Below are 18188 nucleotides of genomic sequence, written 5' to 3' on the forward strand. Positions count from 1 at the left end.
TCTTTGTTTAAACAATGAAGAAGAAACTGATGGCGGCGCACCCTATTTCCAAAGTTTGGGGATATTTCACGCTAAACAAAGTGTCAAACAAGTAAAATGTGTCGTCTGCCAAGCAGAGTTGGTGTACCATGGCAGCACGACAGTCATGCATGAGCATCAGAAACAAAAGCACCCTGGAGTCATGATTTCCAGCGTTCCGGATGGCAAAGTTAGCATTAGCGAGTAGCGATGTGCCAAAGAGTGTTATCTCTGCCAAAGAGCTTCTGTTTTTACCGCCGTTTATCTGTTTGTGTTCAAGATAACTCAGAAAGTGATGAATCGCCGTTTGGATCCAAGAACTTTTTTAAGGCCATGGTGGAGGTTTGCGCGCTCTGAGTGCTTTTCTAGTTCACAGCTTTCTCCACCAATGATTTTCTCTTTCTTGGCTGTTTAGCGGGAGGAGGCAAATAAAACGAGTCGGGTTGGGAAATCCTAACTGCATTTTCTTAGCCATGTTTGTCTTCCGAGTTTCTTCTTCACTACTTTGTATTTTCATCCTAACACGCTATTTATATGCAGGGTGTGGCTATCAGGTATGCGCTGCTGGAGGGGGAGGAGGGGAGCCGGGAGAAGAAGCTTACAAAATATAAGAAATGAACAACTCCATTTTGGTCCGAACGTTTGGATTGGTCAGAGTTTTTACAGTTAACTGAGGGGTCTAACTATATTTCTTATTGTTCATGATTACAAAATGCATAGACTACTATCAGGATGAGGAACCAGTTCACCCAGAGTAAAATAAAAAAATGTCTCTGAGCAAGATTACCAACTATTGCTGTAATAGGTCAGGTTTACCTTAATGACGACTATGGAAAGTGAATTTTTTTTTTTTAATAGTTCATCTTTTTAAAAGTAATTTAATCTCAAATTATGCAAAATTAGGGGCGTTTCCTTTTGATTGACAGGTACCACTGCAAGAAGGCAAAGTGTAGCACAGCCGCTGTTATTAGCTAACTAACACAATGACTTTGCTTTAGCCTGCTTACCTCCGTTAACCGGTTAGCTTCTGTTAGCTTGGTTAGCTCTTAGCTACTGGCTGGTCAGAGTTTGATAGATGTCTGTCATCCACACCCACGCTCACAGCCCCCCTCTCAGCTCTACCTCTTTGCCCATTTTTCTATTTTCTGGGAACGACAACACACACGTTGTTGCCAAGATGGCGGCAGTGGAAACTATCCAACGGGCTCAAATTCAGCTTTTAGAAACCTGTGGATGCTGTGACTGAGGCTCCCCCATCTTTTATATACAATCTATGTTTCACACAGTTGTTTTGTCCTTTTTAGTAAAATTCAGGGACAGATATGGCAGCTGTCATGTATGTGGACCCACTCCAAGTGCTAACCACTACGCCACCTTGCTGAACTGATGATCGCCATGGATGAGCTGCTTTTCACAAAATTTAAGTCCAAGTAGATCATTAACGTGGAAATTTTACTGAATGTAAATCCAGAGGTGGAAAATATTCCAGGAACAGTTTTAAACTGAGAAATGTTCAGTTTCATTCATTCAGTGAAGCAAACACCTTTAGCTTATTCAAATAAATAATGCTCTTTTCCCGAGTGAACATTTGTGCCTTCTTTATTAGGGCTCGGCGATTAATCGATTTAATTGATTAATTTGAATTTGCTGTTTATGACTATTTATTTTTATGAAAATCTGGATTTTCTTTTGCCCTGCCAGCACCTTTTGGGCTTTCGCACCTTATTGTGACGTCGGCGCGCTCCTGCTGGTTTCCCATAGAAACCCATAAACACAACAACATGGCAGCTAGAAACGTAGAACAAGCGCCCCCTCTGCGTTTCCATTACATTTTGTTGCAAAATAAAAACGATATTGGTACATTTCGACACACAACAGTTGTGATTTGCGGGTGTTTCCGTTGAACAATCGCACATTAGCATCACGTTTCGTAATTGCGGTTAATGCAAAGTGGGCACATAGCGTTATTTTATGCTTTTCTACTTGCTGCGGAGAATTTGCTTCGGATTTTCGAAGCTTTTCTCCTTCACTGTCTTTTCTAAAAAATTCGCTGCTGTTTATTCCTTCTTTACCGGGAATTAACTGGTCACGACCCTCACATCATGTCTGGGGACACGTAAACACAAAAAAAAAAAAATGTTTCCATTACACTTTTGCAATATAGTTCTGTATTGAAATGTCTGAAAAACCACCTCTTGAGATCGTAAAAACTTTTATAGCAGCGGTTTTTATGGCGATATTTAGTTTTTGCAAAGTTTCTAGGTGTGATGGAAACGGCGGGTTTTCAGTGTGGGAGGGGGGGTTGTCACATGCCACAGGGGTCTGAAGCCAGATGCAGCTGACAGGCTTATCTTTCTTGCCAAAAATGTGTAAATTAAACAAAAAACAGTAAGAATGTAATCATACATGTATGTTAGAAACATAGCCTTAATAAAATTCTGGGATTTTTTGAAAAATAGTATTTTGTATACTTTTGTATCAAAGAGGTCAATTTTCTCAAAACATATTAAGTGTAAAGAAACGTTCAATTTTATTACCTCATTGCCAATGTGGGAAATTGTTTTGGTTATTTAATGTCAAAATACACTAAAAGGAATCACTATTTTTCTTCCAAGAGGAGGCACTTTTATTTATTTCAGTTTTTTATTTTAGAATAAAATTACACAAGTGAAGTGAGGCCTATTCTTAAATGTATGATCAAAACTTAAAAATGATCTCACAGTGGAAACGCACTAAGTGCAAACATGTTACTTATGTTTACAGTGGCAGCACCTGCCATCTCTTTTTACAATCTTGTTTAACAGCTTGTTTAGTTGCACTTTAAATTTAGGTAAACTTCTAGGCTGATCGCAATAAAAGCATTTTTGAAAATGAATAATTTTTTTAATTTGTCATTTTTTTTCTTTTTCTTTACAGTAAAAGGGAAAAAAATTATTAAAATGGGAAATCGGATTTGGTTTAAAAAAAATCGGAGATTTTATTTTTTGGCCATATCGCCCAGTCCTACTTCTTTCTAGTTTCGTCATTTATGTAACTGTCCTTATCGATAGCTATTGATTAAGAAGCAAACCTTAAAATATATTAAAGTGAGATGCTGAGAGCGATGCTGTGAAAATCAAGTTTTTCTGGTGCAAACAAAGCAGACTGCTTTAAACATGTCAGTGTGATGGTTTTTACAGAGATCACTCTGGTCACCATCAGCTGCTGACTTGTTTTCAGTTTTAGCTGCTTCAGCTTTAGCAAAAAAAAACGTGTTACATTATGTTGTCTGTGTGGATGCCTGCCGAAGGAGGTGGTCTTTGTCTAGAAAGGTCCCAGCCACCCGTATACATAAACCTTCATCCTTTCCACTGAGGTAAACATGCACCACGACATCTTATGTAAGAACTTGTATTTTTAGAGCTGCTAAACTCAGCGCTTACCTTGGCTAGTTTCCGAAAAGAAAACTTTTTCCTTGTTCCACGATCAGAGCACATTTAATGTCCTAATGTCGAATGTATAGCAGGCTGTTAGTATTCCAGGCACACACAGACCACCACCTCCTTCTTTCTCACACACACACACACACACACACACACACACACACACACACACACACACACACACACACACACACACACACACACACACATGCACATACACTTGTTTCACTAATACTACTAATGCTTTGTGCATAGTCTCCACACATCTGTCCAGAGGTGCTCAGCAAAGACTCTTTAACGCTAGTCAGTCTTTAATGCCAGTCAGTTTTATGCTGCAGCTGAGAATTATATTAAGTTTGTGAATAACTTTAAATACTTAAGAATTGTCCATTGCGATTTCTAAAAGGTTTATATTATTTTCTCAAACAGATAGTTAGTCTATGACTGATTGATACCCACATTTGAAATGTTAAAACCATGAAAGATTTCAGACCTGACGGCTAGCTTGAGCCTGAACCGCTGCAGTCACATAAACAAAGGGTTCATTTTGCCTCTGGAAAAATGCTCAGAGAAGTCTGACACATTTTAATACATTTTCCCTTCATGGTTTTACCTGCTATACATAAGGACCGAGTGGCTCTTTAACAGAGTCTGAGCCAATGAAAAAAATGAGTATTAAAACTGCAGATTCAGCTTTATTTTAAGATACTTTCATTCACCACCAGCATGTTTAACACAGTGGCATGTTTTCTTAGCTTGACAGAGATTTTGATGGCAAAGGCTTGTTTTTATGAGAAAACAGTAACTGTGTGTGTGTGTGTGTGTGTGTGTGTGTGTGTGTGTGTGTGTGTGTGTGTGTGTGTGTGTGTGTGTGTGTGTGTGAGAGAGAGAGAGAGAGAGAGAGAGAGAGAGAGAGAGAGAGAGAGAGAGAGAGAGAGAGAGAGAGAGAGAGAGAGAGAGAGAGAGAGAGAGAGAGAGAGAGAGAGAGAGAGAGAGAGAGAGAGAGAGAGACCAGTGTCTAAATAACTACCACATTGAAGAGACTGGTGAAAACAGAAATGTATTACACATGATGGATCCCATGATGGTGTTGGGTGTGGAGTCATGATCTGAATTGTGCTGAATAGTAAAGATATAATATGTTGAATGTCCTGTATCTGTATCAGATTGGGTATGCTGTACACTCACTGGCCCACCTTATCATATCCACCCTGCTACTACCAGGTTTGCCCACCAGAACTGCTTTAATCCTTGGTGTCATAGTTTCCTCAGAGATTTTGCTGCATATTGACATGAAGCATCACATAGTTACTTTACATCATGATGAGAATCTCCCGTTCCACCACATCATGATGAGAATCTCCCGTTCCACCTCATCATGATGAGAATCTCCCGTTCCACCTCATCATGATGAGAATCTCCCGTTCCACCTCATCATGATGAGAATCTCCCGTTCCACCTCATCATGATGAGAATCTCCCGTTCCACCTCATCATGATGAGAATCTCCCGTTCCACCTCATCATGATGAGAATCTCCCGTTCCACCACATCACCATGAGAATCTCCCGTTCCACCTCATCATGATGAGAATCTCCCGTTCCACCTCATCATGATGAGAATCTCCCGTTCCACCTCATCATGATGAGAATATCCCGTTCCACCTCATCATGATGAGAATCTCCCGTTCCACCTCATCATGATGAGAATCTCCCATTCCACCTCATCATGATGAGAATCTCCCGTTCCACCTCATCATGATGAGAATCTCCCGTTCCACCTCATCATGATGAGAATCTCCCGTTCCACCACATCATGATGAGAATCTCCCGTTCCACCTCATCATGATGAGAATCTCCCGTTCCACCTCATCATGATGAGAATCTCCCGTTCCACCACATCACCATGAGAATCTCCCGTTCCACCTCATCATGATGAGAATCTCCCGTTCCACCTCATCATGATGAGAATCTCCCGTTCCACCTCATCATGATGAGAATATCCCGTTCCACCTCATCATGATGAGAATCTCCCGTTCCACCTCATCATGATGAGAATCTCCCATTCCACCTCATCATGATGAGAATCTCCCGTTCCACCTCATCATGATGAGAATCTCCCGTTCCACCTCATCATGATGAGAATCTCCCGTTCCACCACATCATGATGAGAATCTCCCGTTCCACCACATCATGATGAGAATCTCCCGTTCCACCTCATCATGATGAGAATCTCCCATTCCACCTCATCATGATGAGAATCTCCCGTTCCACCTCATCACCATGAGAATCTCCCGTTCCACCTCATCATGATGAGAATCTCCCGTTCCACCTCATCATGATGAGAATCTCCTGTTCCACCACATCCCAAAGCTGCTCTGCTGGATGTAGATCTGGTGACTGTGGAGCCGTTGGAGGACAGTGAACTCATCGTCATGGTGGAGATGATGTGAGCTTTGTGACATGGTGCATCATCCTGCTGGAAGTTTCCATCAGAAGATGCTACACTGTGCTCAGAAAGGGATGGACATGGTCAGCAGCAGGACTCAGGTAGGCTGTGGAGGTTAACTGGTGATCCTGACGGCAGGATGGATCCATGTTGTCATGATGTTTCCAGCAGATTCTGATCCTACCATGTGAATGTGGAGCTGAACTGGAGACTCATCAGACCAGCAAAGTTTCTCCATCTTCTATTGTCCAGTTCTGGTGAGTCTGTGTGAATTGTAGCCTCAGTTTCCTGTTATTACTGACAGGAGGGAACCCGCTGTGGTCGTCTGCTGCTGGAGACCATCTGCTTCCAGGCTGGACGTGTTGTGTGTTCAGAGATGATGTTCTGCAGATCTTGGATGGAACCAGTGCTTACTGGACTTCCTGTTGTCTTTCCATCATCTCCAACCAGTCTGTCCATTCTCCTCTGACATCAAGCAGACATTCTGGTCCAGACAACTGCTGCTCGCTGGATATTTTCTCAGTTTGAACTTCACCAAGTTTTCTTTACCCTGTTTATATGACTAAATGCATTCAGTTGTTGCAATCTGATTGGCTGGTTAGATATTGTTGTCGAATAATTGACCAGGAGTACTTTGTAAGATGAGCTGTTGGTCATACGCATCCCTGTCTCCCTTCAGACATGTCGTCTTGGGTCCTGTTCACGCTGCAATACTGACAATGTTTTTCTGCATTGTAGCCTCTCTGTTACGTGATTGGAGAGTTTCGGGTGGATAGAACAGCACAGATTTGACAATAGAGTTAAATTTTCTGGCAACTTGAGGCGAGTTCATTCCTTGTAAATTGAAATCAGAATCTTTGGGAGACGTCTTTCACACCATCTTGCACTTTGTGCACATAAACCCTGTTTAACCCACGAAAAGCACACTGACAATGGTGGACCTCCATGTCTTCGTGTTTGTGCAGCTGCATATTTTTAATTCATTTGATCTGTTCATGGGAAAAACCAGGAAGAACCTTTATGCCTTCAGAGAAAACAAACGGATTATATGTGCCAGATAACTAGCAGTTAGCATGCAATGCTTCTGTTGTGTTATGTTTAGGAGGATCCATCAGATACCTGGGTGTGATGTTATAGTTTTACTGCCTACTTGGAGCCTGACATGTGCACTACAACACCCAACCCCGGTCCTGCAGGTTTTCCAAGTGTTCCTGCTGGAATACACCTGATTCATGCCCAGACAAGCTCTACACATGTCTGCTAAATACACATTGATTAGAATCAGGTGTGTTGCAGCAGGGACACTTGGAAAACCTGCAGGACACCGGTCCTCAAGGACCAGGATTGGGGATCCCTGCTCTTCATAGTTTCTGGTCCTATTTGCACTTTCCCTCCATGTAGATAGTTGTCATTCCACTGCTGTATAACGCTTTCTTCTTTTTAATTATGCACCGGAAAAAATGAGTGTTTTGCATGAAAATGTTGTAAACAGGGGATGAGTCAATAATACTTCACATTACACCCAATGCATCATTCATCATTCATCCTTCCAAATCAGTACTACATGAAAGCTCAGGTATTCATGACGGAGGTTTGGTTTGGTGTTTCCTTCGCAGCAGTACGCTGGGATCTCTTAACATTCTTCTGCAATTCTGAATCCCTGAAAATCACTTCTTTACATCCTGCTTATGATTAAATAAGATAGATTTTAAATTTAGTGTAAAAGCCTCATAAGGCAAGACAAGTTTATTTGCACAGTACCTTTCATGTAAAAGACAAATGAAATTGCTTCAATAAAAGCATTAGACGGAAAAAACAAACTAAAAGAAAACACAAATAGCAAAATCACAATGAAATCATAAATATTAAAATAATTAAAAGCAGAATTAATTATAAATAATGAATAAATTCTACATGTTACTATTTTGATGCAATCAACCTGTGCAGCAACTTGTCTTGCCTTCCTGCTGTAAAAGCATCCCGTCATGTCATGTGGGCGATTCATTCATTTGTCATGCCTGGTTATAGGCTCCCTGCTGTTCATTAGGAGCAGAAATTCCATCATGACAAGGCAGCTCAGCCTCATAGAAATGGAAGAAATGGAGCTTTGTAGAGTCTCCAGATAAATTATCCCTCCTACGCCGAATGGAGACTTGTTAACCTCAACTCAGAAAAGCACTTCCATCTTGTTTTGGTATGTTTTACAGCTCACATTCATTCCTCTTCTTTAAAGGATCTCTGAAGTACAAAATGATTTATTAAACTGATCTCCCATTTCGAAGCTTGAGCTAGAATCATGGATCATGCAGCCCATGTAGAAAAGCTTTTCACTGACCTTGAAACCAGAGTGATACTGCTTGTCGGAAGAGATGGGCTCCGCGGGGATGGATCCTACACCCCAACACCTCCTACACCTTGTGTCTCACTTCAGCAGCTTTAATGACCCATGGGCTGTGTGTTACTGCTGAAAACTCACTGCTTAGCTTTAGCATTGGGTCAAAGCAGCCTGTTAGAGTGCAGTCTGAGTTGGAGCCTCTCATAACAGACCTTTATAATGGTTCCTTTGAGGAGGTGAGGGAGTAGTTCAGTACCAGCCTGATAACACTTCATGTGGAATGTAGAGTGGAGACCCTCGGAGCTTAAGTTAGTCTGACATCTAATGTAACCACAGAGTAACAAAAGGAATAAATAAAACACATATTAGACCTGCTGCAAGGCTAAAAGAGAAGTACAGCATGAAAAGTTAAAAACCTAATCAGGACCAGTAAACCTTGTGTCTGTTAACAGATTCAGTTCAGTTGAGCTTTATTAATAAATTCACCCAAAAGTCATCTCAACGCACCTTATACACACTAGAGCTGGGCGATTAATCAGATTTTAATCTCAACTACGATCTGGGTTTTCAACGATCATAATAATAAAAGGGTGTGATTATTTTTCTCTGCAGTTTCCTCTCCTGCTGTCTTCAGCTGCTAATCGAGCGTCTCTGGCGTTGCAGCGCTGTGCTGTAAACTCCTCCCACAGTCGCTTTGCTTTCATTCAGACACTGTTGCCAACTTGGAGACTTTCTCACTAAATCTGGAGACTTTGTTTTGTTAAAAGCAACAAATCTAGCAGCTTTTACTGGAGTTATTAGAGACGTTTCTGGTGTTTTGGCGACTGACTTGAAGACACATATTGTTCTGCAGTTACTGTAAGGAAGGAGCAGCGGGAGCCTCTCCCATCCTAAAGCACTCCCAGGCGGCCAGTCTCAGTCGACTCCGGCTGCAGGTCAATGTAGAATAACTGCAGTAGGTTGTGGAAGTTCACCTAAACATAGTTTATACCATTGTCAGTGACAACTGGCTGCATTATTTTCATACACATAGTTCGGCACGTTAAACACTGTAACATCCCTCCATTACGGAGCGTTACCATAGCAACGCATTGATTAGCTGGTTCAGATCAGCCGTCTTTTAACAGGTGAATGAGAGAAACGCGCTGCAGCCTGACAGCGGTTGTTTGGCATAAAAACCACATCCAGGCCAACATGAAATAGTTCCTATATGAGCGGTAAAAGTGGATTAAACAACTCATAACCGTGCATTAGACGGTTATAATGCACGACACGGAGTCTAGAACACCACGACGTACAGCGTTGTTTAAAAATACTGGATAATTGTGTTAGAGATCTCAATTTCAGTCAAAGTAATCATGATTATCATTTTTGTCATAATTGAGCAGCCCTAGCACACACACTCATTGGCCCAATTCAAGCCAATTCATTGTGATCCAATTAACCTTCAACACATTGCCAGCATATTCATGCACGCAATTTTTGCAAGCGCTCGACAGCTGCTGGCGTATGAATGCACCAAAATACAGTAACACAGTTCACTGTTGGTGAACCTGCAGGGCCACATGTAGAAGACAATGATGTGTCTGAAGGGAAATGTTTGAGCTATTCTTCAACGAAGAGATCATCGTTCTGTTCGTACCGACTAGTTCCGGGGTCGGCAACCCGCGGCTCTGGAGCCGCATGCGGCTCTTTAGCGTTGCCCTAGTGGCTCCCTGGAGCTTTTTCAAAAATGTTTAAAAAATGGAAAAAGATGGGGGAGTGATATATATTTTTGTTTTGATATATTTCTGTAGGAGGACAAATATGATACAAACATTCTTAACGTTTTCCAATGCTGTAAAAATGTGTAGAATAAATAAATATTAAATTTCAACATTTCTGTCAAGGAAGATTTGCGTCATCGCCTGCGACACGCGAAGCCTATCAGCAGGGCGGGATGTCATGCAGGTGGCGTTGTAAACAAACCGGGGCTGTGTGATGGGACATGGATCCCAAAGGGAAAAAGAGAAAAATAACAGAGGAGAACAGAGGATTCAACGTTTCTTGGACCGAATCATTTGTATTCATTGCCAATGCGGAAGGATTGCCTGAATGTTTGCTCTGTAGCGAGAAGTTGTCAAATAATAAAAAGAGTCATGTGGAAAGACATTTCCAGGGAAAGCATGCTACATTTGCAGCCAGGACCCAGTTGGGAGTGACACAAAAAGTGCGATTGCATTACTTCTGGAGAAATTCAAGAAGCGCAAAAATAGATTTAAGTGGATTGCATCTCCAAACTCCACTACTGCTGCAAGTTTAGTTGCAACCCAGGAGATAATAAAGCGTAGAAAACCGTTCACAGATGGTGACTACATGAAGGACTCAGTCATCAGCATATCATGACACGTATTTCCAGACTTCAAAAACAAAAGTGAGATCATACAGAAAATCAAAGACATGCCCCTCTCCGCTAAGACAGTGACGGAAAGAATCATTAAAATGGCGACATCACCGATCAGCAAATCAAGGACATTAATTCAGCACAAGTGCAAATACTTTCGAATGCGACCCAGGCCTCTTGGATATGTGGTCCTAAATCCGATATGTATCCGGTCTTTTGCCATGCGACTTCAGTCTGAACGGTCAGGTTGCATTAATCCGACCGACGCGTCATTAACGCACGACAAACGTCATTATTCTGTTTGTTGTTTATGAACTCTTCAATGCGCTCACATCACTCTCCCACCAATCCTGACTGCGACTCCGTACCCAAACGTTTCTCTCTACAGTTGTTGCTGCCACAGCTCCACCAAAAGGCCTCGACCAAAACTTTTACTTTCCTCTTCCGTCAACGTCTCCTTAAAACAAACCCATTCCCAACGTTGTGGCTACGGTTGGACAAAACGTTTAAATGCTCTGCTGCATCACAGCTCACTGCACGTCGCCGTGTCTTCTACGCATGCGGGACGCTTCTGGTGCGCACGAGGTTCATACAGGAGGTCACATACAAGTCATATTTGATCGGAAATGTGAACGGACTTTCAAAAAATTCGGATTTCACAAAAACATCCGATATGAGCAGCGAGCCCTGCAGTGCGAACGTAGCCTTAGTTTTATGTTCTGTGTCGCTGCACGTCACAACATACTTATTCAATTTACTATACATATTTACATTCACAAATATAAACATACACACACATCTCCATTTACATGCATGCATATACACACGTACCACTACAGACACACACATATTTACACCCATATCTACAAAATTACATAAATATCCAACAACTAAAGCTGAAGCTGGTTCCAGAAGAAAGAGAAGTGATCGGTAGTCTTCATCTGTCTGTAGCTTTCTCTGGCTACTCATCAGAAACCTCGCTGCAACATTTTCTATCAGACGGACGCTCTTCTTTTGGGAATTTCTGTAATCTGATCTAGTCCTGATCGATATGTAAAACAAAATATTTGAGATTTTTCTAGTAAATATTTCAATTTAGGTTTTGGATTTACTCTTTTGAATTCCAGTTTCCTCTCAGTATCCATGCAGGAACGCCTTCATTTATTTACACGAGATGTAGGGTTACCAGGAAATGTCATTTATATAAAAGCTGCTCGATATTCTAACAAGGATAAAGCTGAGATAGTGAACCACTATCCAACCTGTGGTCAAAACACTGAAGCTTCCTCTCGAACAAGTTTCTACTTTGTCCTCGTAGTAAAAACTAAATGGTCTGATGTTATTTATTTTATTTATTTCATTTAATTTATTTAATTTATTTGACAGGGACAATACACATCAGCATTAATCACAGAGAAAATATGACTAGTACCAGATTATAGCTCTCAGAACTAATTTCCATCTGTAGTCCCTGGACTAGCAGGACACACAAACATGAATTAAACACAAAACAATGTAAAAACATACAAATACAAATACGCCATCATTTCTCTCTTCATGCTTTGTGTTTAGTTGCACATGCAGGTGAGATGAGCAGCGTCAGACAGCGAGCGTTTGATGGAAATCTGCAGTGATTGTTGTGATTTCTGATTGTAGTAACTTCCTCTTTGTTTTTTACCAAAGTGTTTTTAGTGATTTACGGAAAATTAGTGATGAAATTTCTTGTGATGTTCCTTCCCAGACCTTCTCAGAGTCCCGAAAAACCTTGTGCAAGCCAAGAAGTAAAATGCTTGTAGCGTTTATTTTCCTTACCTTCTGTGCAAAATCACCATGTCCTACCGTTCAGTCCGGACAGATCAGCTTAAAACGGTTCTGGATGCTTTCTGTGCTCGGTCATCCCCAGAGCTGACCTCCATTACAGTGAGGATTGAGCCTTTTACACTATATTCCCCTTTCACTTGGCTCAGTGTCCATGGAAAAAAAAGATGAAAATCCAATAAAGACCACATTTCTCTGCAATAGGTATTAGGGTTGTGACGATACACTTTTGTCAAGATTTGATTCGATTCAGATTTTTTTGGGTGCCGATTCGATTTAAATTACGATTCTCACAAATCTTCGATATTGCTGATTATTTTATGTAGTATATGTATGTATGTGTGTATGTAATATTTTATGTGTATTTTACTATATTTATGTAGACTCAAAACAAAAAAAAAATGGACAAAACATTTTTGCTCGTCTTTTTTCTTGATTTCAATGAGGAAAAAACAACCCAGTACCCAGACCATCATTCTGCTGCTATAATGCCCAAGAAGACAAGTTAAAATATCAATAAGAACAATGAAAATGACAAAAAAAATATTTATTATTTTTATTTATTTGAAAAAAAAAATGGAATTTTTTAAGAAGTTGTGAAGCAAAAAAATACTGAGATTCAATTTTTCGATTTAATTTTCCCACCCCTAATAGGTATGGTTCTTTCACTGCCTGAACAATATTTGTAAGAAGGACGCCCGTACAACAACACCTAATCACCTGCAAATGATATAAACCCCAAGACACCTTGAAACACAAGTCACATGATCCAGGACGACTTTTGATTTTGTGTTTTTAGAGAAAAAAAAAAATGAAAAAAAAACATTTAAATTGTGTGTTTCATCTCAAAAGAGAAAATCTTTTGATTTAAAATTTTTGGTTAAAGTCTGGATTTCATGTGTTCCTGCCAGTAGAAATAGTTCTGCGTGGTGGAGTGTGTGCGGCTGTGCCTGCCAAGCTGTGGTGTGAGATCACATGGCTGGCAAGTCAGTGTTGGCTGCTGCATCTGTGTCAGGACAGCCGTAAAGTCACCGTGCTTGTTAGCTGTCCTTCCAGATTGAGTGTGACGACGCACAATACTTCACATCTTAAACTACATATAATATTCTTATATTAACTCTCCGGTGTCACTTGATTTTATTACCCTCTTAAGAACAAACTGTTTAGTCCCAAACAAAGCTACACTGGAAAAAAAAATTTGGTCCACCTACTGAAGTTTACGTATTTCAATCCGTGTGTTTACATGGGAGTTTTAATTCCTGTTTAATTCCGGATAAAAGTTAATTCCGCTTTAAACTGATAAAAAAAAAAATGACCATGTAAACATTTAATTCCAAATGCAAATTTCTATTCGGAATTAAACATAATTCTGATGTAAGCAGCTGGTTTATTTGCATTTTAATTCCGAACTGTTTAATCCTGATCTATTTAATTCCTCTGTCATGTAAACCTGAATTCACTCTAAGTTAATTCTGGTCGTTCTGAGCATGCTCGTTACCTTGTCCTGTCCCGATGACGCGCGTTGTTTTACCTCCCGTGTTCGGTGGTCTATCTTTCTTCTCCTTCTCAGTTGCTGCAGAAAGTGTAGTATGCTCGTGTTGAGCTGCTACTTCACATTTATAATAAAAATAGAGGTGAAACTGGTACTTATTATGTAGTTTTTACAAGTTACGACTGAAAAAACGAGAAGCAGGAAGCCATCTTTGTTTATTTCCAGTATACGTCATACCTCACGTCACCCTCTGTCCTATCCCCTTCCCAACCCGCCGCTCTAAAGAGGAAATAAGTAAGGACATGTTTTATGTAAACGTTCATTTGGAATTATTATTTTCATGTAAACTCATACGTTAATACCGAATTATTTAATTACAAATTATTAATTCCGATTTGGAAAAAAAAAAAAAGAACATCGTGTAACCGTACCTAATTAGATGACAAATTTCATTCTAAATGTTTCTGTGATGTTAACCGGAAAATAAAATATGTGATTTAATCAGATATAACTGAGAAGAATTAACAACATAGAATAAATGTAACCATGCAACTGTAAAGTTATTCAGTATATATAATAAAGTTAATGTGAAAATACAAATATGAGCAAAGAGGTGGAGCTGAGAGGGGGGCTGTGAGCGTCATGGTGGATGATTGACATCAAGCAAACTCCGAGCTTTCTGTAGCTAAGAGGTAACCGAGCTAACCCAGAGATAACAGGAGCTAACCAGCTAACGGAGGTAAGCGGGCTAAAGCTAAGTCACGTTGTTAACCGGCAAAAAATCGCGGTTGTTCTACGTTCTTCTTACTTGAAGCGGGAGATTGGGTAACTGTCAATCAAAAGGACACGTCCCTAAATATGCCGAACTTCAAGATTAAATTACTTGTAAACGGGCGAGTTAGAAAAAAATTCTCTCCCCCACGGTTGTCATGAAGGTAAACCTGACCTAATAAACCTAAAATGGATGTTTGAACCAAGCTGTAAACATGTTTATTTCTGCTGTGAAGTTGGTCTTTTTAACATGGGAGTCTATGGGGATTTGCTCTGTTTTGCAGCCCCTAGTGGATGAAGGGGGAACTGCAGTTTTATGGCGAAGGCTTCGTCCATCTTTCATATACTATGAGAAAGCTGTACAGAAACAGAAAACATCCATAATGATGCATGGTGGTTAGGATAATTTAGTTGTATCACTGAAAAAGATGGTTTTAGGACAAGATGGGAATTTATCACCTACCAGTTTGGTGCAGACGAAGCTGTTGATTAGTAATCTGAAGATATTGTGAAATATATTGAGGCGTAGCGTACGTGGCTAGTTTAGGTGTGAGGACAGATGGCTGCCTTGTGCCTGTAGAAGAAGTCTTTTAGCAGTTTGATAATGAAATGCAGAAGCAAGCATCTTTAATCTCCATTCCTCGAAACTTGTCTGTGTTTGTGTTTAGGCAGCTCTAAAGGGAAACGGCAGAAAAAGATCGTCTGCAGGACCCAGAACTACCTGAACCTGTACGCTGCAGACGGCCTCCGCACGCTGTGCATTGCAAAAAAGGTAAGCAAGCGGCCGTCAGAACATCTTTGAAGTGCTGAACAAGTGCCTTCCCTCATTAAAATGCTTCAGCGCTTGATGGAGAGCGCTGCACCTCCCAGAGACTCTTTTGGCAGGATGTGTTTGCAGCCCAGCACAGATGATCACATGGACCAGCCCTCCCAAAAGTGACATTCTTCGTGACTCAGCTGCAGTCTGCGCCTCTTTCCCAGGCTGCTAATTTATGCTCTCACAGGCCGGGCTCATTATATTCCTGCTTGTACAGAACCCGTCGCTGAAGCCAAGTGATAAAACACCTCCTCAAGGTCTCGCTTTCTGTCGCCGTCTCCTCTGCTGAGGAGGGAGAGCCCGCTCCACCGTTCAATCCCCCCATACTCAAACACATGATACTTTAAGTGTGTAAACTTTTGTGTTTATGTGTCAGATTCTGAGCAAAGAGGAGTACGCCTGCTGGTTGCAGCGGCATTTAGAGGCCGAGACGGCCATTCAGGGAAGAGAGGAGCTGTTGTTTCAGTCTGCCTTGAGGCTGGAGACAAACCTCCACCTTTTGGGTAAATAACGCCATTTTTTAACCCTCCTCCTCACATATGATTTCATATCTCTAAGGAATGCTGGAGCGTTTTTCACAAACATCATCTTCTTTGTCTACAGGAGCGACCGGCATCGAAGACCGGCTGCAAGATGGCGTTCCTGAAACCATAGCTTCGCTGCGGAACGCCGGCTTGCAGATATGGGTGCTGACAGGCGACAAACAGGAAACCGCGGTCAACATTGCGTATGCGTGCAAGCTTCTGGACCCTGACGAGGAGATCCTGACGCTCAACGCAGACTCTCATGTAAGCAACTGCGCCCAGATCCTCGTGGTCTCAGTCCAATCGGGACTGTAAACGTGGAGCCTCATAATGTGTTGGGTCTTTGAGAGGCGTTGTGCACCATACTGTCTTTTGGCTCAACGTTGTCGCCTCCTGGAGTCTGATAGTTGCCTGGCAACGTCAGGCGAACCAACAGTAATTCACAGCACCGTGATAGATACAGCCTGGCGCAGTAATCTCACATAAATTCACAACTTATTGTTTCACACCAGATAGCTGTTTCCATCTGAATCCTTTCAAAGTGCCTGTTTTTGTTGCTGCATGTTGTCTGCAGACAAACGACACCGAGCAAAAGCCCTAAAATACTTTATTTGCTACCCAAGATGATGGGACGTAAGTGCTGCAGGTCTGGGCAATGATTAACATTTTAAATTCAGATTAATGGCAGGATTTTCTGCAGTTAATTGTGATTAATTGCATCGTCTTGCACAAATGAATTCACAGTTAAATTAAAGGTGTTGCCATGTGAACCAAATTTTGCTTTTTTAACAGTTTTTCACAGTAGGTACAATATATCCTGTTTTGTTGTTTTTTTTTTTAATGATTAATGAAATCAAATCAGATGTATATGACAAAGGAGGATGAAATATTCAGGGTTTATTAGGTAACAAGTCAGCAGGATGAGCTTCAAGCTGCCTGTCCTCTAAACACAGAGGGAATAATACCTGATGGACAGAAAGCTGAAGAAAAAGCTCATTAATGCAAGATTATGAAAGAGGAAGCGATGAAGAAAAAAGTCAGATGAACGTGAAAATATTCAATTCAGCTACAATCCGAAGTTTTCGCTTGAAGTTATAAAGCAGAAAAATAAACATAATTGGTAACGAGGCAATGATATGTTTAGCTTGTATAGAAGTTGTTTAAATGAGCCTTTTGGCATAAAAGTGAAACTCAGCATCACATAATAAATGTGTACAATACCACCGAGGCTTTGCCTGCCGTCTTGAGGGGAACATAGCTCATATATCCATCCACACTTTCAGGTTTTTCACAAGTAAACTTTGTTAAAACCATGTTTAAATACACGTTACGACTCTGTTTCTACAATAAACTCACAATAAATGACGAGTTGTTACGATGCGGAAACATCGAGATCAGAGGTGTGTGATGACGTGCTTCGGACATGCTAGGAAAGAAATAAATGCCTTGACTGGTAAAATATGTCATTTTTTGTTGCACTAAAAGTGAGATCTTTGTTTCAAAACCACACATTTAAAGTTGTATTTTGGTAAAATGTGCCAAATCAAAATAAAACTTGTTGAAATTGTTAGATCTGTAACGTTATTATATTTGTATTGTTGAGGTAACTTCAGAAAGGATGGGTCATTTATTACAACCTAATGAAATTTACACAGTTATAACAGCAATAATAATCATAGTCACAATAATGTTCACATAAACAGATTTAGTATCTGCAAATATCGGTATCGGTAGATACTCAAATTTCAGATATCTGTATCAGATCGGAACTCCCAAAAAGTGGATCGGTGCGTCCCTAAAAACTACCCATTGATCAATGTCCATGCAGCCATTTCCACTACCTTTCATCTGCAAGGATACCATCGTACTGAAAATGTATGTGTTAATTATTGATCTAATATTTTTATTCAGAAATCAAATATTATTTCTCTTCGGCTGTGTGGATTCAAGTCTGACTAAAATATTCTGCATGTTATGAAAAGACAGATGTGTAAATTAATGTCTCAGCTTGAAATTAATGTCTCATATACAGTTGTGCTCATATTTATTCATACCCTTTTATTAAAGAAGGAAAAAAAACAGCTGCCTGTAAAATAAGCTGAAATTGACTGAAGTAATAATAAATAAATAAAAAAATGAAAATCATGACTTTTTTTTCTTAT

General features: G+C 40.5%; 1 protein-coding gene across 1 annotated transcript in view; it reads left to right on the plus strand.

The window, feature by feature from the left end:
- The window catches only part of atp10a (ATPase phospholipid transporting 10A), a gene marked incomplete at both ends in the record, with an annotated part of 62845 nt that overhangs the window by 27040 nt on the left and 17617 nt on the right, over positions 1-18188 (plus strand). The window contains 3 exons of the mRNA XM_079245719.1: positions 15354-15457; positions 15879-16005; positions 16106-16290. Coding sequence (XP_079101845.1) covers positions 15354-15457; positions 15879-16005; positions 16106-16290 — 416 coding nt within the window. The remainder of the gene's footprint in view (positions 1-15353; positions 15458-15878; positions 16006-16105; positions 16291-18188) is intronic.

Source organism: Telmatherina bonti (assembly GCF_933228915.1).
Source record: "Telmatherina bonti genome assembly, chromosome: 8".
In the NCBI taxonomy this organism is placed as follows: Eukaryota; Metazoa; Chordata; class Actinopteri; order Atheriniformes; family Telmatherinidae; genus Telmatherina; species Telmatherina bonti.